Genomic DNA, 27948 nt, shown 5'->3' with positions numbered 1-27948 from the left:
CTGAAGTCTCAAAAGCCACCAGATTAACTGAGCAAGGTTTCCTGTCATTCATAGCCAAGCCTCATCCCCATGACAGGCAAAACCCAACTGTAATTAAATGATGAAAAATTATACATATATATAAATTGGCTAGTGAAGTAGCAGGTTTCAGGAGCCTGGAATTTCAGGATGGAGAGAGCGTCTTCCTTAAGAAGAAAACACTCAAGTCAGGATCTTAGTTGGGGTTTCGGTCCGGCCTGCTGTTACGCCATTAACACCAACGCCACGTGCAGAAATCAGGCGAGTTTTTCACAGCAGACAGTGAAACATGATCTCCTCTCACCAATGTCTGCACATCAAGTTGCTGACAAAGGCACAGCTAAAAGTTGGCAAACTTTTACTTTAATTGGCGCTGAAGAGGGTACGGTAGGAGAGGGAGATTTATAAAACTCTGAACACTGGGGGAAGGAGGGAGTGGAGAATTATGTACTCTCTGTTAAAAACTAGAGTCGCCTCAATCAGGCCTGGCCCTACCATTAGGCAAGGTGAGGCAGCTGCCTTAGGCGGTCGATGCCAGGGGGTGGCCTGCAGCCTGTCCTCCGCCCCTTCAGCCAGCCTGCGGCCATTGGGTGTGGCGGAGGAGGCAACCCCATTCTCCAGGGCTCAGCCGTCAGTCTGGTTGGCTTCCAGACATGGAATGGGCAAAGAGAGGCACCGTCTTGGCTTGGCTTCACCCCGAGTCTGGCTCAGTTCCTGGACGGTAGCTGTGCCAGGGGCGATGAGATACAGCTAAACATGGAGCTCCCAAGTTCTCCAAGGCCCTGCCCAAAGCGCTTTGGCTAAACAGGTGGGGAAATGCATTCCAGAGCTTAAGTTCGTAAAGGGTGGTTCCATTTAACAATGACTTTGAATAGGATTTTACACAGAAGGCTTTTATATTTCGGTTGTAGCGTTTCCCTGCTTTGTAATTGCATTACCTATATCGGTCATTATCGCCAAGACCTGTGGCTAAAGCACATTAATTTAATTAACTGCTTAGCTTTACCTATTAGCTACAATAGCTGAGATTTCAAGCCCTTTGCCCCTGGGCAGTATCAGAGGCGCGGACGAGGAGTGGCTAGAAAGAGCTCCCCGGGGGATTGAGCTAACCGCTGACAGAGGCAGGATACTGGGGCAGATGGGCCTGGTGTAGCTTGCTGGTTAGTCTTGCTGGCAGGCTGCCATCCATCCCTCAGCAATACCGGTTCAACTTCTCAAGGGGCAAGAGCTCGTTGCCAACAGCCACCCTGTGAGGGAGAGCCCAGAAAAAAGGGGCTATTGAGGCAGTGATGCGGGCAGGTGAATCTCCAGGTGTTTGGGACTTCAACTGCCAGAACCCATGGCCAGTGGTCAGGAGTGCTGGGAGTTGGTAGTCCAAAACATCTGGAGATCTATTTTATGGCCACCCCTGTATGAAGAAGTATCAGGATCGGGAAACTGGACTTTCAGGCAGGCGTCTCAAGACCTGCCTAACCCGGGTTAATGTTTACAAAGGCAACACTTTAGCAGAACTTAAGGTTCATTGGGGCACGGAGTCTGTCTGGTTTTTGCATCAACCAGGTGTGTTCTTTTCTACCCTCACAGAGTTTGTTCATTCATTTATTGCATTTATATCCCGCCCTTTTTAGTCTAAGGAACCCAAGGCGGCGTACATAATCCCGCTTTCCATTTTATCCTCACAACAACCCTGTGAGGTAGGCTGGGCTGAGAGTCTGTGACCAGCCCAAAGTCACCCAGTCAGCTTCCGTGGCCAAGTGAGGCCTAGAACCCGGATCTCCCGACTCCCAGTCCGGCACTCTAACCATCACACCACACTGGCTCTCAGCAGAGGCCTCTGAGCAAGTGCAGAGTCCATTCCCCATCACCATCACGAGTAAGCCTCCTTCACGTCCCCAGGCCCACGCCTCGAACCGAGAGGGGTCGGATGCAGACGGTGTGGGCAGGGCTCCTGCCCCGTTAATCGTTGGGTTGACGAGGGAAGTTCAGGAGGCACGGCGGGCGGAGGCCCCGGGCCCCTTCCTGTAGAAATTAAGCGCTGAGAAAAATACGCTCTCGTCCATTTAGATTCTAACGCCCTTGACTTTCTTTCCCCTTCCGCACAGGCCTTCCCCTGCATTTCCACAGGCGTATTTGGTAAGTACCCGGTGGGACGAGGCGGCGGAGGAACAGCGTCCAGCCCTTCGCCATGGGGTCAAGAGACGAGAGTTCTGCTCTGTGACATCCCACCCTTCGTCCGTTCCCCACAGGCTACCCAAATGATGCCGCCGCTGAGCTGGTGCTCAACACGCTGCACACGTGGCTAGAAGAAAATAAGGATAAGGTATGGGGCAGGGCCATGGGGAAGGCACAGCCGGTTGGGGCTGCCGGACTAGCAGGTTCGGTGGCTGCCCAGCGCCTCCTCAGATCCCGTGAAGTTTTGTCACTGCTACCCAAAGCTCAGGTTTCTCCAAGGCAGGACGGCCGTCTCGGTGGCGTTTTTAAAACCGGCCGTGGCACAGGTGGGAGGGAAGCCATAGGAAAGGCCCCTCTCTAGAATAGGCAGAACTCTGGAGAAACAAACGTTCGAAGTGTGGGTGGTAGGGGAGGCCGTGGGCACGACGGGCGCCAAAGGAAAGGCATTTACGAAGCCCCGATGGCGAAGGAGGGCCAGAGCAACAGCTCGGGTGGAAGGAAAAGCCAGGACACAGCAGGCTCCCCCAAAGCTGGTGGGCAGCAGGGCTGGCGGGGACAGGCCAGGGTTTGTCCTGAGAAGCGTCTCGGGACGCCAAGGTTTTATTAGAGGAACGCTTGTTGCGTTTCAGCCTCTTTTCTTGTTTTGAGGCCTTTTTCACGGGGCTCAACGGAGGCCTCAAAACCAGAAAAAGAGGCCCAAAGGCAGCAAGCGTCCCGAAGCATTTCTCTCCTTTCGGCGGCTTGCCTTGGAGACTTTTGCACCGATGGGAGTTGGATTCCATCACGTCCGGAGGGTGCCAGATGGGGGAAGGCTGGGATAGAGGTTCAAGGGTGGGCCACACAGAAGGAGGACGTCGCGGGTGACACAAGGGTGCGGGCACTGCCTCGGCAGCTCCGCCCCCAACCCCACTCATAGCCGTCCGTCTCTCCGGCAGGTGGACCGACTCATTATCTGTGTCTTCCTGGAGAAGGACGACGAGATCTACAAGGAGAAGCTGCCCCGGTTCTTCCCCGTGGGTGAGTCCCCGGCTGCGTCTCTCGTGGGCCTTTTTCAGAAGGGCGGATGCTTCCGTTAAACCCCGGGTGGACGTCCGCAGAGCGAGAGGGGAGAGCGCTTGGCAGGGGGATCCTCACCTCTCCCTCCTCTTGTTTCCAGCTTGACTCGCCCTTCTCGGGCTCTGAAAAGGGGGTAAGAGCGGCCCAGCCCCGTGTGCAGTGCAAAAGGGTGTGGGTGTGTCTGCATGCGCTGCGTTTGACACAGCCGGGCACGTACTAACCCTGTGCCTCGTTCGTTAAATGCCCGTTTAACTTAAGAGTCAAACTGAGCGATCGGTTCCCCGGGCGTTTCTTTTCTTTCGGCCCCTCGAAGCAGACGCGGAGGGCTCCGTTGGGAAGGGGGCAGCGGCCACGGCTTGAAGGCGGAACATTAAACTTTGCTTCTGTGTGTGCGTTTTATTTCGAATTCCCCATCGTACACATGCAAACACCTGACGCTACTAGACTGGGTTGAGGGCGGGGGGAATAGGAACACAGGTCAATCCTTGCCTGTTTTCCACTCAGGAGACTTAAGAACGCCATCCTCCGCGTGTTTGGATGGGGGGAAAGTCCTACAATTCCAACGATGGGACTACAGGACGTCTTTTTTCCTGTCTCAGCGTTACAGGATTGCTGGGAATTGTAGGACTTCTTATGTCTGAACATGAACAGGATTGCACCCTGGCTTGGGGAGAGTAGTTTTTCTGCAGAAGAACAGAGGCAAAGGGTGTGAGGAAGGCAAAGAGGCCACTGAATACAAGCGCTGGGGAGTTGGGAAGCCAGAGGAAGTCCGGGGGGGGGGGGGGGACATGCAGCTCGGAACGGCGGCAACACTGGTAAGTTGGGGAGGGGGGGAACTAGATGGCAAGTTGGCCCAGAGCAGCACTCAGCAGGCTGTGCGAGTCTCCCAGACCCCGCCACCACATGCCCACCGGGACCTTAAAGGCCCTCTTAATGGAAGCTTAAGAGCCTTTAAGGCCCCAGTTGGCATGGGGGGAAAGGGACACACACACCCACCCCTACCTTCCCCAAGGCTAGGCAAATCACGTATTTTCCCCCTCCACTCCAATGGTGGCAGCGGCCACCATTAGAGCGGAGGGGGGGAAATACAAGATTTCCCAGCCTTGGGGAAATTGTGTTCCCCCCACTGTGGTAGTCGGGGGGGGAGGGACCAATCAGGGTCTTTAAGGCCCCCAGTTGGCACAGAGGGGGTATTTCTGCTCCTGTGCCAGTCAGGGGGGGGGAATGCAATTCCCCCCCTCCGTGCCAATTGGGGCCTTAAAGACCCTGATTGGTTGTGTTCCCCCCGATTGGCGGGGGGGGAGAACTGCATTCCCCCCCTCTGCCCCCACACCAGTCAGGGCCTTAAAGACCCCGATTGGTTGTGTTCCCCCCGATTGGCAGGGGGGGAGAACTGCATTCTCCCCCCTCTGCCCCCACACCAGTCAGGGCCTTAAAGACCCCGATTGGTTGTGTTCCCCCCGATTGGCAGGGGGGGAGAACTGCATTCTCCCCCCTCTGCCCCCACACCAGTCAGGGCCTTAAAGACCCCGATTGGTTGTGTTCCCCCCGATTGGCAGGGGGGGAGAACTGCATTCTCCCCCCTCTGCCCCCACACCAGTCAGGGCCTTAAAGACCCCGATTGGTTGTGTTCCCCCCGATTGGCAGGGGGGGAGAACTGCATTCTCCCCCCTCTGCCCCCACACCAGTCAGGGCCTTAAAGACCCCGATTGGTTGTGTTCCCCCCGATTGGCAGGGGGGGAGAACTGCATTCTCCCCCCTCTGCCCCCACACCAGTCAGGGCCTTAAAGACCCCGATTGGTTGTGTTCCCCCCGATTGGCAGGGGGGGAGAATTGCATTCCCCCCCTCTGCCCCCACACCAGTCAGGGCCTTAAAGACCCCGATTGGTTGTGTTCCCCCCGATTGGCAGGGGGGGAGAACTGCATTCTCCCCCCTCTGCCCCCACACCAGTCAGGGCCTTAAAGACCCCGATTGGTTGTGTTCCCCCCGATTGGCAGGGGCGGAGAATTGCATTCCCCCCCCTCTGCCCCCACACCAGTCAGGGCCTTAAAGACCCCGATTGGTTGTGTTCCCCCCGATTGGCAGGGGGGGAGAACTGCATTCTCCCCCCTCTGCCCCCACACCAGTCAGGGCCTTAAAGACCCCGATTGGTTGTGTTCCCCCCGATTGGCAGGGGGGGAGAATTGCATTCCCCCCCCTCTGCCCCCACACCAGTCAGGGCCTTAAAGACCCCGATTGGTTGTGTTCCCCCCGATTGGCAGGGGGGGAGAACTGCATTCTCCCCCCTCTGCCCCCACACCAGTCAGGGCCTTAAAGACCCCGATTGGTTGTGTTCCCCCCGATTGGCAGGGGGGGAGAATTGCATTCCCCCCCCTCTGCCCCCACACCAGTCAGGGCCTTAAAGACCCCGATTGGTTGTGTTCCCCCCGATTGGCAGGGGGGGAGAATTGCATTCCCCCCCCTCTGCCCCCACACCAGTCAGGGCCTTAAAGACCCCGATTGGTTGTGTTCCCCTCGATTGGCGGGGGGGAGAATTGCATTTCCCCCCCCCTCTGCCCCCCCACCAGTCAGGGCCTTAAAGACCCTGATTGGTTGTGTTCCCCCCGATTGGCAGGGGGGGAGAATTGCATTCCCCCCCTCTGCCCCCACACCAGTCAGGGCCTTAAAGACCCCAATTGGTGCAGTGGGAGGAACGCAATTTCCCCAAGGTTGGGAAATCACCTGTTTCCCCCTCTGCTCTAGTGGCAGCCGCCAATAGAGTGGAGGGGGTAAATACACAATGTCCACAGCCCCGGGGAAATGGTGTATTTTGCCCCCGCTGCGTTAAGGGCAGCCGCTGTTAACGCAGCAAGCGAAAAGGCCGGGGGGGGGGAACCGCGCCCGACTGCTCCGAAAGCCTCAAGAGCAGTCCGCCGCGGGCCTCTCCCTGGCGCTGGGCGCGACACTTACCTCCTCCTCTCTATCTTCGAGGACTGGGAAATCTTCTCTTCTGCATCCGTGTTGCTCCACTCCCTCCATAACATTGCAACACGCGCTCCAGCACAGCTTCCCCTAACCTGCTGCCTCTCCTGTGTTGGACTACACCACCCAGCATCCGACGCTGGGTGTTGTAGTCCAACATAGCTGGGGAGGCCCCAAGTTGGGTTAAGCTGCCCTGGTACACGCCTCAAAAGTTCTGCTCTACACCAGGATGCGTCAGGCAACGCATGTGTGTGTGTGGGGGGGAGTGTCTGGGGGGCGGGCGGCCTCTGCCTGCCTGATCTGACCTTTCTGCCTTTCTGCCCACCAGATGCCTGCGGGGGGGCCCTGCCCTCGCGTCTCTGAGCTTGCTTGGCGCTGACCATCCCACCCCTGCAAAAAACAAGAGACCAGAGAACACGGTGTGCGTTCGGAGGAGGAGGAGGAGGCAGAAGAGGAGCTGGGGGGGAAACACAGAGAACACGACGTCCAAAATAAAACCATGCAAACGCAATCCATAATTTCACTGTCATACTTTCTGGGGGGCGGGGAAAGAGGAAGGGGGCGTCCAGAAACCTCGCAGACAGAACGCAAACAAACCGCAGCCGCCCGCCTACCTGTGTGCACAAAACCTGTTGGAGGAGATGGAGAACATGGCTTGAGGGCAGAGAGTCGGAACGTGACTAAGTCTCAACCGCGAAGGCCAACCGATCTCGGGAAACGGGTCGGGTCTACTGCTGTTATCGTTCCCCACAACACTCTTCCTTTTAGCAGAAACCTGCCAGTGTTCCTCTCTGTCCCCAAGCGGACTGGAAACCCTGTTTCCCCCTTCTTTAAAAGCTAGGAAAGGAAAGAAGTGGAGGCTTCCCGCTCAAGCGCGAAAAAGAGCCGGCCGCTGTCTAGGACCCCGGCTTCGGAGCCCGTCGGCATCCAGCCAAACGAGGCCGCCGGGGGAATGACGCAAGAGTCGCCGTGAGTGTGTCTGCCGGAGCTGCAGCGGTTCAGCAGGGGAAAGGCGAACCGCAGGCCCACGCCCCCCCCCCCAGCTGCCTCCGAGCGGGGCGGCGTTAATTAATTCCCCCATTATCTCTTCAGGAGAATGCAAACAGCAATGCCTTCTCACACACAGCTCCGTAGAGACACTGGCAGCAGGAAGAGACACAGACAGAATATGGATCAACTTAAGAGCGCGGTGGGGAGGGTGAAGCGAGGAGAGGGGTGGGGGCGGAGGAAGCAGGCAACATGCAGAAATCTCAGGGGGAGTTTACGGAGCAGGGTCGGAGGCTCCACCGGGAAGGAAAACGCTGCTAAAGCCTTCTGGTTTTCTACATGGGGAGGGGAGGGGGAAATCCTAAACTTAATCCGCTCCCCAATAGGGTGCAAACGCTGCCCGTTCCTGATCCGCTCCCCCAAGGCAGCTGCCAAACCTTGCAGTGGGGGAAACTCTCTTCTCCTCTCGCCGTGCGAAACAGACGCAGCGTTAGAAGCAAAGGCAGAGGGAGAGGGGAGGCCGGGGGGGGGGGAGGCTCCCCGATCCTGCAATTAACGGCCTCCTGTTTGGAGAAAGCTGCTTAACCAAGCACCCAGTCAGCCGCTAAGGTTGGCTACAGCACACCCACACCCCGAACCTCCCCGTTTTAGCAACAGCGGCAGAGCCGCCGCCGCCGTTCCGGGTCGCCCGCCTAAGCAGGTTCCGATTTTCACGTCTCACAGGGAAGCCCTCTCCTGGCTAAGCCCTGCCAGCAAACATTAAAAAAGGGTGTGTGTGAGGGGCTGTTAGTCGTCCAAGAGGAAGACTAACTTTTGCAAAAGCACTTGAACGGCCGATCCCGGCTTAGCTCGGAGCCCCATCCACCAGCCCTCCTGATTTCCATGCCTTTCCGAGACGCTGCCTACCTCTCCCACCCCCCAAATCTCACTGCAACAATGAGGACTAGAATACTGTCACGGGTTGTCATGGGCTGCCCTGTTACGCAGACTCCTTAGAAGGCCTCTTTTTTTAATAAAAAAAGACCGTGCCTCGCTTGCGTGCCTTTGAAGTGAGGAAGGGGGGAGAGAGAGAAGGGATTCAGGACCATCACGCCCGCTCTGCTTCACAGGGGCACGGTAAAGAAGGGAGGAGGGTCCCACCCCCGGGGAGCACCAAAGACAGGCTACAAGTGAGGGGGAGAGACTGTTTCACCGGTATCCCCTTTTAATAAAACACAGAATAGTGTGAGCGTAACAACGAAAAGAGAGAGAAAAAATATATATATAATAACAACAAACCATGTGAGCAAGATGGCAGCAAGGAGTGATCACCATGTACAACCACAGACGACGCTGCCCGGCGGGTGGGCGGATAAACGTGGGCGAGACGGAGGACGCGGGGGGGGAGGAGGGAGGGAGGGGGGAGAGGAGAGCGGGGCCGGGCTCACCGGCCAGGCGTTCCCTCCTCCTCCTCCTCCTGCCCCCTATTTATACAGGATGTCGTAGTGTCCCGGTCTGTACAGTAGGTAAACTTTGGGGTCCGAGCCCTCGGGGAAGATGTGAGGGTTGGTGGTGCCGCCTTCGCCCCGGTCCATGTACTCCACCTGGATGGAGACGTTCAGGGCTTGTGCCAGAGCGATGATGTGGATGTGGTCGCTTTCTTTGCACATGGGCTCCACCTCCTGGAAGAGAGAGACGGGGAAGCACAGGCGGCGTTACCCTCCTCGCATGGGAAAAGGGAAGGCTCGGAAGGAGGCCGGCCCACACCAGCCCCTGCTCGGCATTTCTACATCTCTAGCGATCGTAGGCGCGGGAAACGTAGCTTCAAAACACTTTATATGGAGGTTTGCGGGGCCACCAGAAAGCAGGCTCTGTGCTTGGCCGAGCGGTCTCACAAATGCACTGATCCCGCCGGGCCTTTCCCCGCACCTGAAGGTGCCAGCGCTCTTCCCCTTCGCAAAGAAGAAAAGGAAGGAAGTAGCAGCCAGACACCTCTCCATCGTGCCTGGGTCCACCTCCAGCTGAGAGCCCCCTCCCTCCTGCTACCAACTGTCTCTGCAGAGGCCATCAGTGAGGGAGGAAGCAGCAGCCAGACACCTCTCCATCATGCCTGGGTCCAGCTCCAGCTGAGAGCCCCCTCCCTCCTGCTGTCAACTGTAACTGCTGAACTTTCCAACTAAGATTGTAGTGCCTGAATTTGCTTTCCTTTCCCCCCTCCTCCTCCTCCCTCCCAATCCCCTTTCCTTTTGTGTCATGTCTTTTAGATTGTAAGCCTGTGGGCAGGGACTGTCAAGAAATACTTTTGTAATAAATAAATAAATAAATAAATAAATAAATAAATAAATAAATAATAAAAATCCTTAAATAAATAAATAAAATTTTAAAAAGGCTGGACACGCTCCGGGCGAAACACGCCCCCCCCCCTCCAGAACCTGTGCTTTCATGTCTACGTCCCGTAAATAGATCTATACCATTTCTGCTACGGAATGTTAAGAGGGCTTTCGCGGAAGGGTGTGTTGATGAGAGGCGGCACGGCGCTATAATGCACACGGAAGCCTCTGACGCTGCAGCACCGATAAACCCTGCCTAAGGTTCTTTCCCTTCAGTAGACATTGGCCAAATCTTCCTGCCTGTCTTGACATGAGCGGGACTAGAAACTTCAGGAAAGGAAAGCTGAAACGTTTAAAGGTTTCGCCAGGCAAGATCCCCTGACCTTTTGGGGTCAGCCGAGGGCAGAGCTTGGGATTGCCAGGAAGTGCTGAGGGCCCTTCCCAGAAAACGACAGCTGAGGTGGTAATGAGCAGTCACAAAACCACTTTTTGGGAGGCGGTTTTGGAGGGCGCTGGAGGGCAGCACTTCACTTTGCAGCTATTTTTTTAAAAAATTAAAAATCCTTAAGAAATAAAATTAAAATGAGGAGGGGAAGGGAGTCTGCTGGTCTTGCAGTTGTGAAGATTTCCAAATTCTGCTGGGAAAGGGGGGCGGTTTATTTGTCCTAATCGAAACGGCCCCTTCAGAAACCGAGAGAAAACCAGGAGCACGTGCTGATAGGAGACGTGCTTTCCCACCCCACCCCAGCGCCATTCTCCTGACCTGCTGGCAGAACTCTTTTATGCTGCGTCCTCCCTCGATGAAGTGCTCGAAAAACTTGTTCTCGCGCTGCAGGTAGCCCGAGGTGAGCAGCCGCAGGTACACCACGAGGTAATCTGAGGTGCTCTGGTCGTTGAAGGAGGACAGCAGCTCCGGAACCGTGACCTGCTTCTCCACTTGCTCTATCAGGTCCATGAACTGGCGGGAGAAAAAGGAAGGCAAGGCGCCAGTGGTGAGCCGTGTGAATCGTTTGCAGCTCTGGAGCTGGGACCGAGTCCTTATAGGGTGACCCTATGGAAAGGAAGACAGGGCTCCTGTATCTTTAACAGTAAAGGGAATTTGCATGCATGCAGCACCAGGTGAAATGCCCTCTTCATCACAACCGTTAAAGCTGCAAGAGCCCTGCCTTCTTGACCAGTCTCCTGCAGCTTTAACGGTCGTGCTGAAGAGGGCATTTCACCTGGTGCTGCGTGCATGCAAATAACACCTGTTGAAATTCCCTTTACTATACAGCTGTTGAAGATACAGGAGCCCTGTCCTCCTTTCCATAGGGTCACCCTAAGTCCCTAGGCCCAGTGAAGTGTCATCTGCTGGGCTCTTCAATGCCTCCCTCGGGCTTGCCGGTGGCAACAACAGCGCAGTGATCTACAACAGGCAGTTGTGAGCCTTTCAGTATAATTTCCCCAGAAGGCCCTGGGGGTCACGTCCCTCGGGAGCACTGAAAGACATTGAAAATGGCAGGTGACTGGTAGCCACCCACTGCCAGGAACATAGCAGGACCAGCAAGGATGGAGCCGTCATCTGGAGGCACACGTATATTTAAGAACCAATAATTTCACTGGAAAACGTACGGAAGAGGGTAATCCAAAAGATCAAAGGATCGGAGCATCTTCCCCTTTATTATTTTTATTGATATACTACTAGATATCGCAAGTTCTCTAAGTGGTTTACAACCCACCCACCCCATATAATACAATATAAAAACGAATGTAGAAACAATACGACAAGAGTCCAGGGCTTACTCTTGATTGGTTTTTAACGTTCGCTGTTTTTAACTTTTGTAAACCGCCCAGAGAGCTTTGGCTAGGCGACGGTACATAAATGTAATAAATAAATAAATGCATTAAGGGCTCAATCCTATGCATGTCTAGACAGAAAAAACAAAAGTCCTACAAGTCCGGGAAATCTTGAGCAAACAGTCAAGTCTTCAAGGGACATTTACAGCTCGCCAGAGTTTCCCCTTCTCGGACCTCAAGTGGCAGAGGGTTCCAAAGGGTGGATGCCACCACCAAGAAGGCCTGTTTACCTGCCATTTCCTATGAGGGAAGGCTAAATGGTTTGGGGTTCGGTTTTTGTTTTTTAGAAATAAGGACAGATATTAAAGGGTGGAGAGGGAGAAAAGTTCTCTCCCACTGCTGAGGTTGACCGAGTGGCTGTGAGGAGGAGCAGGACAGATGCAAAGGAAGCTCTTTGCCACACAAGGGGCCATGCGCTGACAGAATTCACGGCCGCAGGAAGGCGGCCACCGGATCAGAGAGCTTTCAAAGGAGATTAGGCAAACTCACGGAGGACAAGGCGAAGGGCTGTCACGGGCCAGTAAGCCGGGACGGCTGCACAGAACCTCCAGATTCAGAGCACTCTACCTCTGCAGAGCTGTTCTTGGGCCACAACAGTGGAAAAGGACTATGTGCCTTTACACTCTGCTTGTGGGCTTTTTCGGGAGCAGCCTGCCGTGAACCTATTACTTGTAAATGTCACTGGGTCCCCCATGTTCTAGTGACAGGGGCAAACATCTCCTTGTGCGTTTTCTCCACGCTGCGCATCGCTTTATAAACCCCTCTCATCACGCCTTTTATCCTGACAAGAGGAACGCACTGGATCCTGTTCTGATTTTGGCTAGGCGTGTGCCTGGCTTGTACGGCTTTTTTTAGCATTCTGTTAATAGGGTTTTGTTTGTTACGTTTACATGCGAGCAGGGGGCTCTGGTTTGCGCAGACATTAAGTTCCCCAATCTCTGAACCACAACAAAAGGATTGTGAGCACCATGCAAGGTCCACGTGCCTCCTGCCCTCCATTGCTGTATTAGGTGTTACGTCTGCGCGTATTTAATACTATCCACAGCTAGCTTTAAAGGAGACTTTGAAGCTGCAGTTAATACTCAGCTCTACGCTCTGCCTGCATTGGCTGTCGTTGGCGCTGGAAAGAGAAGGGGGTTTTCAAGCTCCGGAAAGCAGCCCCTGAGCTCTTCACCACGTCTAAGAGGTCGGAAAAATCCCCTCAGCACTGGGCCCATGTCTTTCATAACCTGGGTATTATTCGACACGGACCACGCGCTGCACGTGCCTGTTTGACAACGGCAGGGATGGAATACAGGCACAAATAGCAGCCAGTAAGGGGGAAACGCATGGAACTCAACAGCTCCCCAAATCACATTCCTTTCAGGAACGGTCTAGAATGCCCCAACGTCACGCGGATATCTTTGTTTTGAAAGTATGTGGATACTGCCTGTCGTGTTAAAAAAAACCCAGCTGATTCCAGGGCTACGATTAAAACATCGGGACTGGATTCTAGAAGGTCGTCTTTATTTTCTGCCTCTTCCAACCTCATAATCTCTTCCAGCAGCTTTCCCCAACCTGCTGCCCTCCACGTCTGTTGGGACTACAACCCCCACCATTCCTGGCGGTCCAGCCCATCTGGAGGGCATCCGGCTGGGGAACGCTGCCTTAATCTCAAGCATCCCCGGGCGGGAGCCAGGCCTCACCGTGTTGTGGAAGTCCTCGATGGTGAATTCCGTGAAGCCCTGCGACACCAACACCTCCTTGCTCTTGGAAGCTACTTCTTTGAAGCTGCAAAACGAAAACACCACCGTCACTCCACTGCAAACGACAGTGGTGGGCTGAAAAGTGCCACCCGCGTGATGATGCTCAACCCCCCCACGTCCCGGAGGCCCCCCGTCCCGCCTTACCGCTGCAGCTCCTTGCCGTCCTCCAGCAGAGCTTCAAGGTGGGAAAACCCAAACGCCCGATAGAAACAGTTGCCATCCGGCCTCGTCTTCCGGATGTACGAATACTTCTGCAGCAGATCCTGCAGGGGAGGGAAACGGGGACGGAGGAGGGGCGTCAGCATCCGATCGGTTTAGCGGCCGACAGCTGGAAATGGAAAACCATGGTACGACCCGCCCTGCACGGGTCCCAGGAGTTTCCGTTCATAGAACCACCCATCCCTAAGTTCCCTACCTGAAGAAGGAAGGAAGGAAAGAAGCCCCAACCGCTCAGGGTTAGCCTTGCGCCTCCAGCCTGATCCAGGCTTCCCGGTGCCCCAACCCCTTCTCCACGTGGCAGGAGAGGGGCAGGCTGGCATCTTGGACCACCGTGAAGAAAACGCTCAACTCCCAAGCTATTTGCATCGAAGGTCAGGAACGCTCCTCACCCACCCACTGCTCTCCACACCACCCACAGCTTCAAGAGGGGCGGGATCTTACACAGCCGTGGCGGCAATGGGGTGGGTCTGGATGTCACTCTCGGGAGCATTCGCCCGGTTAGCTTTGCAGGCTACTTCCGCCTCGGCCCACCCCCAACTTTAAGAGGCAGCCTGACTGGATCAGACCCAAGGCCCAGCTAGTCCGGCCTCCCACAGCGGCCAACCAGATGCCCCCAGGAAGCGCACAAGCCCTCCCTTGCGGTTGGCCACCCTCCAGCGGCCGGTATTGAGAGGAACGCGGCCTCTGACCCTGGAGGTTCCATTTTATCCTTCCGGCTAAGAGCCGCCGACAGACTTCTCTGCCTCCTAAGCCCATCTAAGACAGTCTTCCCCAACTGGACGCCCTCCAGAGGCGCTGGACTGCAGCTCCCATCATCCTCAGCAATGGCATGCTGCTGGGGATGATGGGAGTTGTGCTCCAACACATCTGGAGGGCACCCAGTTAGGGACGTCTGCAGGACCAGTGTCACGGGTTGGGACGGTCGGCCACCCGCTGAGGGCCCACTCCCCAGCAGGGGGCTGCTAGCAAGAACGTCCCGGACTTCCTCCATTTCCTCTTCAACATTGCAACCTGCTCGTTCCCCTGCCTCGGGTGAGAAAGAGGAGGCAGCAGATGTCACTGGCTACTTGCTCACCGGATCTCAGCCTGGCAAGCAAGTGGCAGCCAGGACAAGAAAGAGGAGGAGAAGGAGGAGGCGGCAATGGCGGACTCACGGACGGAGCAAGCCCCTCTCAGAACACCATGCCTAGGGGTCCTCCAACCCCCAGAGCCAGCATTGGGCAGCACCGTCTCCATCCCCTTTGCAATACAGGCTGCTGAAAGCCAGCCGCTTGCCATCCTGCGTACCTTGATCTTCTGCTGGTAGACGTGGTCGTCGTCAGCGTATTCCTTGTACAGGACCGACAATTCCATCCTTTCGGAGACTAACGGATTCTGAACGGCGATCTGCAAAGGAACATGCCGGGGTGTGAGATTTGGAGGACGGGAAGCAGCCTGCTGCCGCTGCCCAGTCCGGGGAGTCTGGCCCGGAATTCCCACCTTTCCCTGCGACACTCAGCTAAAGGCCTCTTTGCACATAGCTATTACTTTTCTCCAGGTTGGAGCGGGCAGAAGAAAGACGTCATAATTTTAAAAAAACACTAGCAATTTTAAAAAATGACTGGCGTCCTAAAGAAGGTTGACACACACATCCTGGTCCATTGAGGACTACAACATCAAGCGATGACTTGAAGCCAGGGTGGTAGTGCACACTCAGGAGAACCACGAGCGGGGTAAAAGCCTTTTTAGGACCAAAGAAAGGCGTGGGCAAGCTCCCAAGCTCTCCAGAGCGCTTCAACGGGCTCGATGTTAAACGCGGGGGGGGGAAGAGGGGAGGGAATCCAGGCAGGCAGAACGCAGGAAGAGTTCTGCACATGGAGTTAGGTGACAAGCTATATTGCATCCTGCGTAAAGGGGCCCAGAAGCAAGAACGGCTGTTCTACCTTGAAAACGCGGAATCTGGGACGGCCATCCCCAATGCAGCGCCCTCCAGGCGTGCTGGAATCTGAACGTCCATCCTCCCTGGCCATGGTGGCTGGGGGTTGATGGGAATTGTAGTCCAACACACCTGGAGGGTGCCACAAAGGGGAAGCGTCATCCGTTTGTTATTTGATTCCTACTCCAGCCCTAATCAGAACTCACAGGGGCCTCCGTTGGGAGGCAGAGAAAAGGAGTAAAGAAAAGTATGGCAGTCTTCATAGAATCGTAGAGTTGGAAGGGGCCTATAAGGCCATCGAGTCCAACCCCCTGCTCAGTGCAGGAATCCACCCTAAAGCATCCCTGACAGATAGCTGTCTTTGTATTAGCAAGGGTGGAAACTGAATTTAAGTCCAGTACATGGAGAAAGCAATCCTATGGACACTAGACATTGTCTGGGGCGGAGGCATTGGATACTGGGGATTCCTCACTCCGACCTCTGAAGTGGGAGTTGGAGATCTGGCCTTCCTCCCCCACCCCCTTGCAACTGGTGCAGCAAGAAACACACACCAGCTGCCCCCCACCAAGGTCGGAAAAGCAACCATGGAGGAGGAGGAAAGGGGGCCTTTCGGTGGATGGGGAGGAGACTGGAGAGGCCAGGATATGAGTTATCCTGAGCCTCTTCCAGCCTCCTTCCCTCCCGTTCAAAGCACCCTTGCTAGACAGGCTAAAAAAGCCCCTCTAGCAAAATCTGCAGGGCAGGAAGACGGGGAGGTGAAGATTGCCTCCGGCACTCCTCATTGGATGATGGAATGCCTCCAAGTTCGGGGGCTTCCAATCACAGGGGGTGCAATCGACACAACTGCACCCATAATCGCTGTATACAAAACCCTCTAATAAGCCTCCTTTTCCACGGAAAACAATGATGGGAGCAAAGCTAGAGAACTTCTGAGGTCAAGCATTAAAAATATGACACAATGCATCATGAACCGTGTTTATGATTGCTCAAATTCTAGTTAGACTAAGTGAACCCAAACAGCAAGGACATTCACAGAAACACCGTTCCCTGCTGCTGGAGAGTCCTGGGAACAAGTTTCAAGGAAGCAATCGACTAGAAACCTTCAATTTCACATTTGCTCTACTAAAATTACCTACAAAATTATACATGCAGTGGAGACTGGAACAGGAGAGGTTTTCTCCCTCTCTCCTAATACTAGAACCCAAGGGGGTCATTCCTAGGACGCTGAACAGAATGATTCAGGGCAGGAAAAAGGGACTTCTCTGCTGCTCCCGGACTGTGGAACAGCCTGCCGGAGGAGATTCGTCAACTTAACAGTCTATTAGCATTTAAGAAAGCAATTAAGACTGATCTCTTCCGGAAGGCCTACCCAGTGGAACTTTAGGATGTTTTAACAATGTATATTACGTTTTAACACAGTTTTATGTATTTTATATTTCTTGCTGTTCTCCGCCTCTATCAGAATGGAGAGGCGGGTAAAAAATAAATTTATTGTTATAATTAACATATTTCTTCAATTCTAAGACGCACTTTTCCCCCCATATAAACATCTCTAAAAACGGGGTGCGTCTTAGAATCGCAGGTGCGTTTATTATTTCTTAGAATCAAAGCTTTTTTTCCTGTTGGTGGTACTGAAATTAGCGTGCGTCTTACAATCGATGCCGTCTTCGAATCGAAGAAATACGGTATTATTATTCTCTGAGCACAGAGTCAAACTGTGGAATTCGCTACCGCAGGATGCAATGATGGCCGTCAGCTCAGGCAGCTTTAAAGAGGAGATTGGACAAATCCATGGCCATCAGCGGCTACTAGTCACGATGACTATTTTCCAGTTGCAGAGCCAATACGGCTCTGAATACTGTTTGCTGGGAACATGAGCGAGAAACGGAGGTCGCTCTTGATTCAAATCACTGATTCAAGATGCAGCTGGACAATCACCTGTCAGGTGTGCTTTAAGGTGGACCCGTGCATTGACTCGATGGCCTTATAGCCCCCTTCCAACTCTACTATCCATTGGTTTAAGATCAGCCCTTTATTTTAGCAGTTTAAATCAATCCTTTGTCCTTGCTTGGGACATGGGAAAGGGCTGTCCCAGGTGCAACGTCCCAGGTAGAGCTTGAGGAATTACCTCACACGCAAAACTTTTAAAGGGAAGCCAGTCCCACACAGCCGTCAAGCATCAAGAAATAGAGGAATGTCCACCTACATGTGAAGTAGCCCTTCGATATAGGCAGGGATAGCCCGAGAGTCAAGGGGAATCACCACATTATGAAGTTGGAGGGCTGGGGTTTACAATGGATACTGGGGCACCTCCACACTTTAATCTTTAGGGAAATTGAAATAAATGGGTGCAGTTTTGGGGGGTTCTTTGCTAGACTCATGCACCAGCAGACCAACCTCAGCATTTCCCAGCGCTCACCTCCTGCTGAATGCGATCCTGCTGGGCCATTATGGCTTCATCGTAGGCCAGGCAATTCACTCCTGAAAGAGAAGAAAGAGCACAACGCAGATGAGAGAAAGGTCCCTTCGCACCAGCTTGATCTTCACAGCATTGACAACAGACTCCCAGCACTGAAACGTAGCAATAAACTTGCTGTTCCAGAGGATGGCTCAAGACGAAATGAAACTTAACTTCCTAGTCCATAAGGCTTGAAAGCAGAATGGCAGCAATGCCAAAGGACCAGAACCACAGCAGCAAATTGCAATTTTTTTAAAAAAGGGATGCAAACCCATTACAGCTGTGCTCGATTTTGACGTCGGAAGAGCGTTCGTAATTTTATTGTTCGAGAGACATCATACGGAGCACTTTAAATCACCTCGCAGGCTACTTAGCAGGCTACTACGTCAGAACTGCATGAAAACCACAGCTTAAGCATCAACTCCCAAGCCTGGCCTCTCCAAAATAGAAAGAAGAGAAAAAGAAAGCTACACCGGCTCTATTTTAGGACGTGAAAGAAGTCGCACCTCCGCTGCAGCGTTTGTGCCTGCAGCCACGTTTACGGCAATGACCCCCCAGAGCTGAGCAAGCGGCCCAACCGCGCCTGATCAGCATGACAAACTGGGCTGGGTACAATGCTTTTGTAACCACGGACATTGCCCCCCTTTTACGGCCAGGCTCCAGGGGGGCATCCATTTGAAAATCCGGACTCGGCTACTGCAGAACCCAAGCTCTCTCTCTCACACACACACACACACCACGCACACAGAAACGCAGCCGGCGTGGAAGCGTATTTGCTTTGCAACACAGCCGGACGCCGGCTCACGTGTGCTTCCTCCGGCATCGCCCGCTCACAGCGGCTGCCAACACTGCAGAAAACGGAGAACTCCGACCTGGGGCCGTTCCGTAACATACATCATCAGCAGAGCGGTGTCCTGACGCCCAGCCTGCTGGGATGCTACTGCAGTGAGGCAGGAAAAGACAACGGCAACTTCCTCTCCTGCAGCTGGGACGACTGCAGGCCACCTCTCTCTCTCTCTCTCTCTCTCTCACACACACACACACACACACACATGCACACTTCGCTCCTTCCCTCCTAGGCAACAGAAAGGTGGCGGAATTGGACACACTCCACCCAGGACTTCCCTCCAGAACTGGACCAGCCAATACTCCGCTCGGATTCTTGGCTAAATACACATTAAAGAACCTATGTGCAAAACTCCTTTAAGAAAGAGGAAGAATGGCCATGTATCTTACAGTGCAAACTAGGTCAGACGGTTGGCACCACAACTCCCGGGCGTTCCAGTGTAGCGCCAGGGGACATTTCTAGGGAAGCATTCCCCAACTTGGTGTGCTTCTGATGTGCTTGACTACAGCTCCCATCACAATGGAAGTTGTAGTCCAACACACCTGGACCGTGGAGGAAGGCTGTTCTAGGGCCTGAAAAAAGAAGCTTTGCTACTCCTTGATAAGACAGGAGCCTCTGAGGCCCAGCAGAAAGAAGCTGGTAGGTTCAAGGCCTTCTTCCACACACCCACAGAGCTCTAGCAGGCAACATTCCCGTTTCAATTTACGACCGGGGAGGCGCAAACACAGAATAAAACCAAACAAACGAAAAACAGTAGCCCACAACTCCACTAGAACGCTCTCCATGCCCGACGGCCGCTTAGGATTGCAAACCTTTTTACTGCCCCTACACAGGCGCCTTCGATAACATCGCTGACAGGAAGAGGTTTTGCAGGTGGAGCTTTCCGCCTAATACAAGAGATTTTAAAAAAAAACCTTTGGAAAAAGCTGGGCTTGCTAAATTTCTGAGTGGTAGGAGGCACTTAAAAGCACAGGAGCAGGGCTATTAAGGGTTTGGCAACCAGCCCCAGGCTCCACTGCTTGCTTGAGGCACTTTACACAAAACAACTTAAAATGCAATCAAATCTAGGGTGACCCTATGGAAAGGAGGACAGGGCTGCTGTATCTTTAACAGCTGCATAGAAAAGGGAACCGCCCAGAGAGCCCCGGCTATAGAAATGTAATAAATAAATAAATAAAATAAATTTCAGCAGGTGTCATTTGTATATATGGGGAACCTGGTGAAATTCCCTCTTCATCACCACAGTTAAAGCTGCCCTCTTTTAAATCTGGTCACTCTAGTATAGCTCCTGCAGCTTTAACTGTTGTGACGAAGAGGGCATTTCACCAGGTGCTGCATGCGTACAAATGACACCTGCTGAAATTCCCTTTTCAAAACGGTTAAAGATATAGGAGCCCTGTCCTCCTTTCCATAGGGTCACCCTATCAAATCAAAATCCTGTTTTTAAAGAGGGGACAGGTAGCTACACTAAATAGGGGCAGGGAGGGGAGAACCATCAGCAGAAACCCTAAAAGGAACTGGAGGATAAAGAGGGGAGTTTATTACTGGGAAAAGGAATAACACCCTGGAAAGGGCCTGACAGGGAACACCAACACTATGAAACTCCACTTAGGCAGGCAAGTAAAGACCTTTCTGTTTAAAGCTGCCTTTAACTGAATTTGTGACTGGCTGTGCAGTACGAGCGGGCTAAAAACTCCCCACTTGAATTTTAAAAATAAGTAAATTCCATCAGGACAGGATTCCATTAGACTCTCAAACACAGCAGCAGCCTGTGTGTTGAATTAGCTGTGTGCATGTTGTTGTTTGAAAAGACGCTGGACGCGAAGCCGTTTTGGTTCAACGTAAGGCACCAGTTCGTCAGCATCCCAGCGCTGCCACTACACAAATGTATTCTACCATATTGCGCAAGAACTGCACATTGCAAACGGGATGTTGTTATCAGAGAGCCAACGGTTGCACCCATTCAAGAGTGCTCAGTACAGAAGGTCTATGGATGCCAGATTCCAGCTGGACATCAGGAAAAACTTCCTGACTGTTAGAGCAGTACGACAATGGAACCAGTGACCTAGGGAGGTTGTGGGCTCTCCCACACTAGAGGCCTTCAAGAGGCAGCTGGACAAGCATCTGTCAGGGATGCTTTAGGGTGGATTCCTGCACTGAGCAGGGGGTTGGACTCGATGGCCTTGTAGGCCCCTTCCAACTCTGCTATTCTATGATTCTATGATGCTAGCTGGAAGTATACACCAGTCTGAAAATCCCTCTCCTGGGACACATTTTCCGCTGGGAAAGAGGTATTCCCTGGAGCAGCAAAGGGAATGCAGGAAGGGATAACACACATAGTGGGAGCACACAGGCAAAAGGAGCCTGTTACATAAAGAGGTGCTAAGTGGAGGTTTTCCCTAGATCATCTTAGGAAAGAGGGAGGAGGAAAGTTTAGAGGTCTCCAAGAGTTGTGGTTTTAATCCCTGGAGTCTGAGGATGCAAGATCCACAGAACGGAGTGTGAGGTAGGGAATTGCAAGAAGGTTTGCTGCCATTTTAATGCGCTGTGGGCATGCAGGATGAGTCAGAGCCGCCACAACTCAGGAAGGAAAGTTGGGTGGAGAAGGCTGAGCTCTCCCAGAGATTACAAAAAAAAAGGTAGTGGGGTGGGATTTATTTGTTGATACGTTTTCCAGCCTTTTTTTTTTCTTTTTCTTTGCAGCAACCGGTGCTGCAGAAAATAAGCAGATAAAGCTTTTTCCAGAATGGAAATAAAGAGGACCTTAACCTCTATTAAGTTTATTAAAAAAAACTGTATGTCACTGCGTACATCGACAATTACAAAAAAACCCTACTAAAAAGGGATTCCCTTTTTAGTATGTCCAACAGCCAGCAAGTCGGAGCCCTGAACAAATAGAATCCATCAAGACCACGATTATCTCAGTCACTAACAATGCTAACACTAAAAAGACTGGTGATTGTACAATTATGAATGGTCAATCTTGTATATATTTTCAGCTTTGCAAAGAAAAACCACAAGTTAGCCCCCGTGCATTTCACAGCTGTTTGACTCCGCTGTTTGCAGTTTTTATTCATTCACGTCTACCCATGTGCCAACTGAGGATAACGCTTCATGCATTTGACCAAGTGGGCTCTAGTCCACGCTAAGCATTGAGCACAATAAACCTGCTGAATCCTTTGTTGTTTTTGCTGGAACAAACCCACATAGGTACACCTGGTGAAGTAGGTAACCACCAATGAAAACTCCTGGTTTCTCAATTAAAATCATTTTCGGTGCAACTCTCACATAGCACAATCCTACACATGCTTCCTCAGAAGTCAGTCCCACTATGTTCAATGGGGGCTTACTCCCTAGTAAGTCTGTTTGGGATTAGCAGCCTTAAACGTGTACATGGAATCATGACTCCTAGTAAACATCCCAGCATAATCCTAGATACATTTACTCAAGAAAATAACACCCACAACATTCAGTTATCCCCAACATCTCTCAGCGCATCCTGGTTCTTCAATTAAAATCATTTTTTGATAGTCTCATTGATGATGATGGATGAGAGAGATGGATTTGGGGGAAGCCTGTGTGCACCAGTTGCTGGGGAACATGGGCGGGAGGGTGCTGTTGCACCATGTCCTGCCTTGTGGGTCCCTGGCCGATGGCTGGTTGGTAACTATGTGAACAGAGTGCTGGGCTAGATGGACCCTGGGTCTGATCCAGCATCAGGGCTCTTCTTATCATCTGTCAGGGATGCTTTAGGGTGGATACCTGCATTGAGCGGGGGGTTGGACTTGATGGCCTTATAGGCCCCTTCCAACTCTACTATTCTATGATTCTACATTCTTATGTTCAACTGGACTCTTGCATAACAAAAGCTTATGCATGTTTATTATTTATTTATTACCACTTGGATCGAGGCGGGGAACAACAGCAAATATAAATCACATAAAAACTGATTTAAAACATAGTATACATGATTAAAACATCCTAAAAATGTTTACTCGGTGTCCAGCCTCACTGTTTTGCAATGGGGCTCCCGACGAGGGAAGTTTGTCTAGGGGGGACCCTATGGAAACGAGGACAGGGCTCCTGTGTCTTTAACAGTTGTACTGAAAAGGGAATTTCAGCAGGTGTCCTTTGTAGGCATGCAGCACCTGGTGAAACTCCCTCTCCACCACAAATGTTAAAGCTGCCCTCTTTTACATCCGGTCACTCTAGAATAGCTCCTGCAGCTTTAACTGCTGTGATGAAGAGGGGATTTCACCAGGTGCTGCATGCCTACCAATGCCACCTGCTGAAATTCCCTTTTCTATGCCCCTGTTAAAGATGCAGGAGCCCTGCCCTCCTTTCCATAGGGTCACCTTAAGTTTGTCTAGACCCTGTCCATGCATAATATACCCACTGGTGGCACAGTTGCTGTTATTCACTGATGATGGATAAGAGAGAGAGAGAGAGAGGGATGGATTTGGGGGGGGCAGCCTCTGTCAGGGAAGGGGCCAGGGACACACCTGCCGGCCAGGTGGGGCTGAGGGCTTTGATTGCTCAGGTGTGCCTTCCTGGGGTGGGGATGAGGGGGGCGTTTCCATGGAGACGGGGCCTGGCCTGGCTTTTCCCGCCTCCTCCTCCTCCTCTTCCTCAGGGGGAGACGGAGGGGAGGGGCCGGAGAGGCCAGCGCCGTTCCCATGGAGACCGAGGGCGGCAGGGCCTTGCCCCGTTGCCAAGGAGACCCTGCGGCCTAGTCAGCGGGGCGGCGGCGGCGGCGCATTCCCCCACCCCACCCCGGGAGCGAGAGGGGCACCGGCGGAATGGGGGCGGCGTTTCCATGGAGACTAACGGGCCCCCTGAAGGACATAAAGACGGAATAAAGCGTGACCCACACCCCACACCCACACCCACCGCCAGGCCCGAGCCCCGTCCCTTACCATCCGTGTCCCCGCCGAGGAGCTCCGGCTGCTGCTGAGGCTCCTCCGCCGCCATCTTCGCGCTTGCAACGCTGCGAGGAAGCGCTTCCGGGGGACATCTGGGCGCACCGGAAGCGCTTCACGACCCCTGTTCTGACTCCCCCTAGCAACCGCTCTCCCTGCCCTTAGCAACCGCGCTCGCCCACCCCTAACCCCCCTCCACGTGCCAATGGAGGGGTGGGGGTGGGGTCCCCCCGCCTCGCCCTCTCAGCGCCCCAAAACGCGGCTGCAGCGTCATTCCACCGGCTGTGACGTCATCACAACACCAGCACGTGTGCGGGGCTGTGACGTCACCGCCCTGGCCAAACTCCTCCTTGCAGAGGAAAAGATAGGGTGACCCTATGAAAAGGAGGGCAGGGCTCCTGTATCTTTAAAGTTGTATAGAAAAGGGAATTTCAGCAATGCATGTAGCACCTGGTGAAATTTTGGCTTCATCACAAGAGTTAAAGCTGCAGGAGCCCTGCCCTCTTGACCAGATACAAAGAGAGGAGGGCACCTGCAGCTTTAACTATTGCGATGAAGAGAGAGTTTCACCAGGTGCTGCTTGCATACAAATGACATTTACTGTTTTACTCTGTACAGCACCATGTACATTGATGGTGCTATATAAATAAATAAATAAATAAATAAATAAATAAATAAGTATAATAATAATAATAATAATAATAATAATAAAATCCCTTTTCTCTACAACTGTTAAAGATACAGAAGCCCTGCCCTCCTTTTCATAGGGTCACCCTAGAAAAGACATACATACAATTTCCCATGAGGAGGGAAATGCTAGCAAAAAATCTATGCTGTCCTATGCACCAAGCACTCCCCGTCTCCAAAGATCAGATTGTAAGATGTCATGTTTATCTTCACCCCTCTTTCTCCAATATCTTTTACACAGCTGCCATCTCCAAAGATCTGGTGCAGTGCCAACTTTGGAGTACAACAAATCTCTTCTTCAGCCTGGGTTTTATTTATTTATTTATTTATTTAGCCGAAGCTCTCTGGGTGGTTCACAAAAATTAAAACCATAATAAAACAACCCACAGGTTAAAAGCACAAATACAAAATACAGTATAGAAAGCACAACCAGGATAAAACCACGCAGCAAAACTGATGTAAGATTAAAATACAGAGTTAGAACCGTAAAATTTAAATTTAAGTTAAAATGAAGCGTTAAAATACTGAGAGAATAAAAAGGTTTTCAGCTGGCGACGAAAGGAGTACAGTGTAGGCGCCAGGCGGACCTCTCTGGGGAGCTCATTCCACAACCGGGGTGCCACAGCAGTGAAGGCCCTGCTCCTAGTAGTCACCAGCCTCACTTCCTCTGGCAGGGGCTCATGGAGAAGGGCCCCTGTAGATGATCTTAAGGTCCAGGCAGGTACATATGGGAGGAGGCGTTCCTTCAAATAACCTGGCCCCAAACCGTTTAGGGCTTTAAATGTCAATACCAGCACTTTGAATCGGACCTGGACTGGCAGCCAATGAAGTTGTAAAAGGACAGGAGTAATGTGATCTCGCCAGCCAGTCCCTGTTTTGTACCAGCTGAAGCTTCCGGACAGTTTTCAAAGGCAGCCCCACGTATAACGCATTGCAGTAATCCAAGCGAGAGGTTATCAGAGCATGGATAACTGTAGCTAGGCTATCTCTGTCCAGATAAGGGCGCAGTTGGTATATCAACCTAAGCTGATAAAAGGTGCTCTTTGCCACTGAGTTCACCTGTGCCTCAAGTGAAAGTTCTGGATCCAAGAGCACCCCCAAACTACGGACCCGATCCTTTAGGGAGAGTGCAACCCCGTCCAGGACAGGGCAAACATCACCTCACCGGACAGATGAACCACCTGCTAACAGTACCTCCGTCTTGTCTGGATTGAGTCTCAGTTTATTAGCCCTCATCCAGTCCATTACCGTGCCCAGGCACTGGTTCAGAACAGTCACTGCCTCACCTGGGTTTGATGAAAAGGAAAGGTAGAGCATCCTGGATAACCCAAAAGCTTGCACATTATTTTGTGAGGTGCTTCCCCCCCCCTTCACACACACACATTTTGAGAAATGTGGGGGTTCTTTATAAAAGTCCGTGTTTCTTTTTCAGCACTGGTCAACAGCAGCCCATAGGGCACATGACCGTGAGATCATGGATAATGTTAGCATCGTAGTGCCAATATTATTCCTACGCCAGACCATTTATTTCCGTGGTGAATGGTGTGACGAAAATATCACAGTAGGCTTAGGTGCCTGTTTCTTCTTTGTTACCTCAAACCCCTGCTATTTTAAGAAGAAATACAGATGAGGCCATTTTATGCTTCGCACAGCAGCAGGTACATAGCAATTTTAGCAGAGTGGTGGCAAACACAATGCTTCCAAGGAACTTAAGGGAAATGTTTGTCAAAACTCGCTGAAACATTACATTCTCTACAATTCAGGAGCTGTCACATCACCGGTTTTCTTTGTTAGACCAATTCCCAAGCAGGCAGGGCTTTAAAGCTGCAAGGAACACTTTTTTCAGTCCGTTTTCTTTTCTAAAAGTGTACAAGTTAGCTAAATACTTGTAAAAGCCTTAGAATGTGCAGTAATACGAGCATGATTTCCCCACTATTGACCATGCGGAGGTGGCCTCACCCTTCACTTGGGTATCCCACCACGAACCACCACCTGTGGGGGAAATAATCTCACTTATGGGGGGGTCGTGGGGTTTTTTTTTTTTTTTAAAAAAAGCAATGTCTCCAGGACCTAAGGAACTCCCTGCCACTGATAACTCAAGAGTTCCACAAGCAAACCCTTTTCTGTTGCCCTCAATTTTCTTAGAATACTTTAAAACAGGAGTGTAGAACTTCATGCAAGGGGGGCTAAACCTGCCCCTTCAGCAGTTACAACCTGGCCCTCCGCATTCCCCAGAATATGCTGGAATTTTAGGCCACCCCCTTTTCCCCTTCAGACCCAGGCCCTGTTGGAATGGGATTCTCAGAAATGGAAAGAAGTTCCTGCTTTACAAACCTCCTAGCAGTTTGTTATAAGAAGCTTCCGTGTGAGAAAGAGAGAGAAAAAGGGGATAGCAAAAAGGGAGAAAAGGGGGTGGCTGAAAGAGAGAGAAAAAGGGGATAGCAAAAAGGGAGAAAGGGGGTGGCTGAAAGAGAGAGAAAAGGGGGATAGCAAAAAGAGAGAAAAGTGGCTGAAAGAGAGAGAAAAAGGGGATAGCAAAAAGAGAGGGGGTGGCTGAAAGAGAGAAAAAGGGGATAGCAAAAAGAGAGGAAGGGGGTGGCTGAAAGAGAGAGAAAAGGGGGATAGCAAAAAGAGAGAAAAGGGGGTGGCTGAAAGAGAGAGAAAAAGGGGATAGCAAAAAGGGAGAAAGGGGGTGGCTGAAAGGGAGAGAAAAGGGGGATAGCAAAAAGAGAGGAAGGGGTGGCTGAAAGAGAGAGAAAAAGGGGATAGCAAAAAGGGAGAAAGGGGGTGGCTGAAAGAGAGAGAAAAAGGGGATAGCAAAAAGGGAGAAAGATGGTGGCTGAAAGAGAGAGAAAAAGGGGATAGCAAAAAGGGAGAAAAGGGGGTGGCTGAAAGAGAGAGAAAAAGGGGATCGCAAAAATAAAAGTCAGGGTGGTCTACTTTCTGGCTCCACACTGCTGGCTTTGCCCCACCTCCTGCTGACATACGGCCCTCAACAGATAGCCCCTGAGGGAACATGGCCTTTGACCCCTATTTTACTTCACAACTTCCCCTTGAGGTGGGCTAGGGTGACTGGCCAGTGTTACCCAATGAGCTTCACAGCTCCACAGGGGGGACTGGAACTCAGGTCTTCACAGTCTGACTCCAACAGATTAACAGCTACTAGAGGGGGAGGCAACCTAGTGCCCACAAGATGTTTTAGACTGCAGCTCCCATAAGCCCCTGTCAGCATAGCCAGTGATCAGGGATTATGGGATCTGTAGTCCAACAACGTCTAGGGGGCAGAATTGGCTGCAGCCAAGTCTTCAGAGCACCTCTCTCTCATTTGTCCGCAATACGTTGTTAACGACACACAGTCCTAAACGGCAGGCAAATTAACAGCTGGCCTACAGGTCGTAGGGCATTGCCATCTTTATCATCCCGTTGCGAGATCAGTTGGTTGTTCCAACATTAAATCATTTGTGGCTTGCCCTTTTGATATACTGCTACTCCACGAAAAAAAAATGACGAAGTCAATTACAATTCATCACAACCATTCACCCCATGCCAATAATTTGACCCACGACATCCCATGCTGGAGAAAATCTATGCATCAGCTCAATATCTGCCATTTTCCAAAAGGTACGAAGTCTCATTTTTTGCTTCACGGAACAGAAAAGGCGGCCCAGGGTCCCCCCACCCCCTCCCAAAAATGATTTTAACAAAGCTCCGATCTGTGTTAATTGGTTTTGCAACAGATCGGAGCTTTCATTAGCACTCATTAATTTGCTTATTCACAGCCAACTCGTAGCCGTGCAAAACGGTTTTTTCTTCTTCTT

At 52.1% G+C, this 27948-nt stretch overlaps 2 protein-coding genes across 3 annotated transcripts in view; one reads left to right on the top strand and one right to left on the bottom strand.

Moving 5' to 3' along the window:
- The window catches only part of MACROD1 (mono-ADP ribosylhydrolase 1), a 289992-nt gene extending 283323 nt beyond the window's left edge, over positions 1 to 6669 (top strand). The window contains exons 7-11 of one of the 2 annotated variants that reach the window (XM_063145637.1): positions 2121 to 2151; positions 2265 to 2338; positions 3126 to 3207; positions 3347 to 3379; positions 6537 to 6669. In XM_063145637.1, coding sequence (XP_063001707.1) covers positions 2121 to 2151; positions 2265 to 2338; positions 3126 to 3207; positions 3347 to 3351 — 192 coding nt within the window. In that variant the 3' untranslated portion in view covers positions 3352 to 3379; positions 6537 to 6669. The remainder of the gene's footprint in view (positions 1 to 2120; positions 2152 to 2264; positions 2339 to 3125; positions 3208 to 3346; positions 3380 to 6536) is intronic. The other variant, XM_063145636.1, reaches the window with a different exon arrangement.
- Positions 6670 to 8381: 1712 nt separating this feature from the next.
- On the bottom strand, positions 8382 to 23505 carry OTUB1 (OTU deubiquitinase, ubiquitin aldehyde binding 1). Its single transcript, XM_063146177.1, has 7 exons — positions 23441 to 23505; positions 17639 to 17700; positions 14592 to 14690; positions 13230 to 13348; positions 13026 to 13110; positions 10268 to 10462; positions 8382 to 8856 (listed from the first exon to the last, which is right to left on the bottom strand). Exons 1-7 carry the CDS (start codon positions 23493 to 23495, stop codon positions 8659 to 8661), a joined length of 813 nt encoding a protein of 270 aa, XP_063002247.1. The 5' UTR covers positions 23496 to 23505; the 3' UTR covers positions 8382 to 8658.
- Between the last annotated feature and the right edge of the window lie 4443 nt (positions 23506 to 27948).

This window comes from Elgaria multicarinata, chromosome 21 (assembly GCF_023053635.1).
Source record: "Elgaria multicarinata webbii isolate HBS135686 ecotype San Diego chromosome 21, rElgMul1.1.pri, whole genome shotgun sequence".
Classification (NCBI taxonomy): domain Eukaryota; kingdom Metazoa; phylum Chordata; class Lepidosauria; order Squamata; family Anguidae; genus Elgaria; species Elgaria multicarinata.
This window is presented reverse-complemented; position numbering and strand designations above follow the sequence as displayed.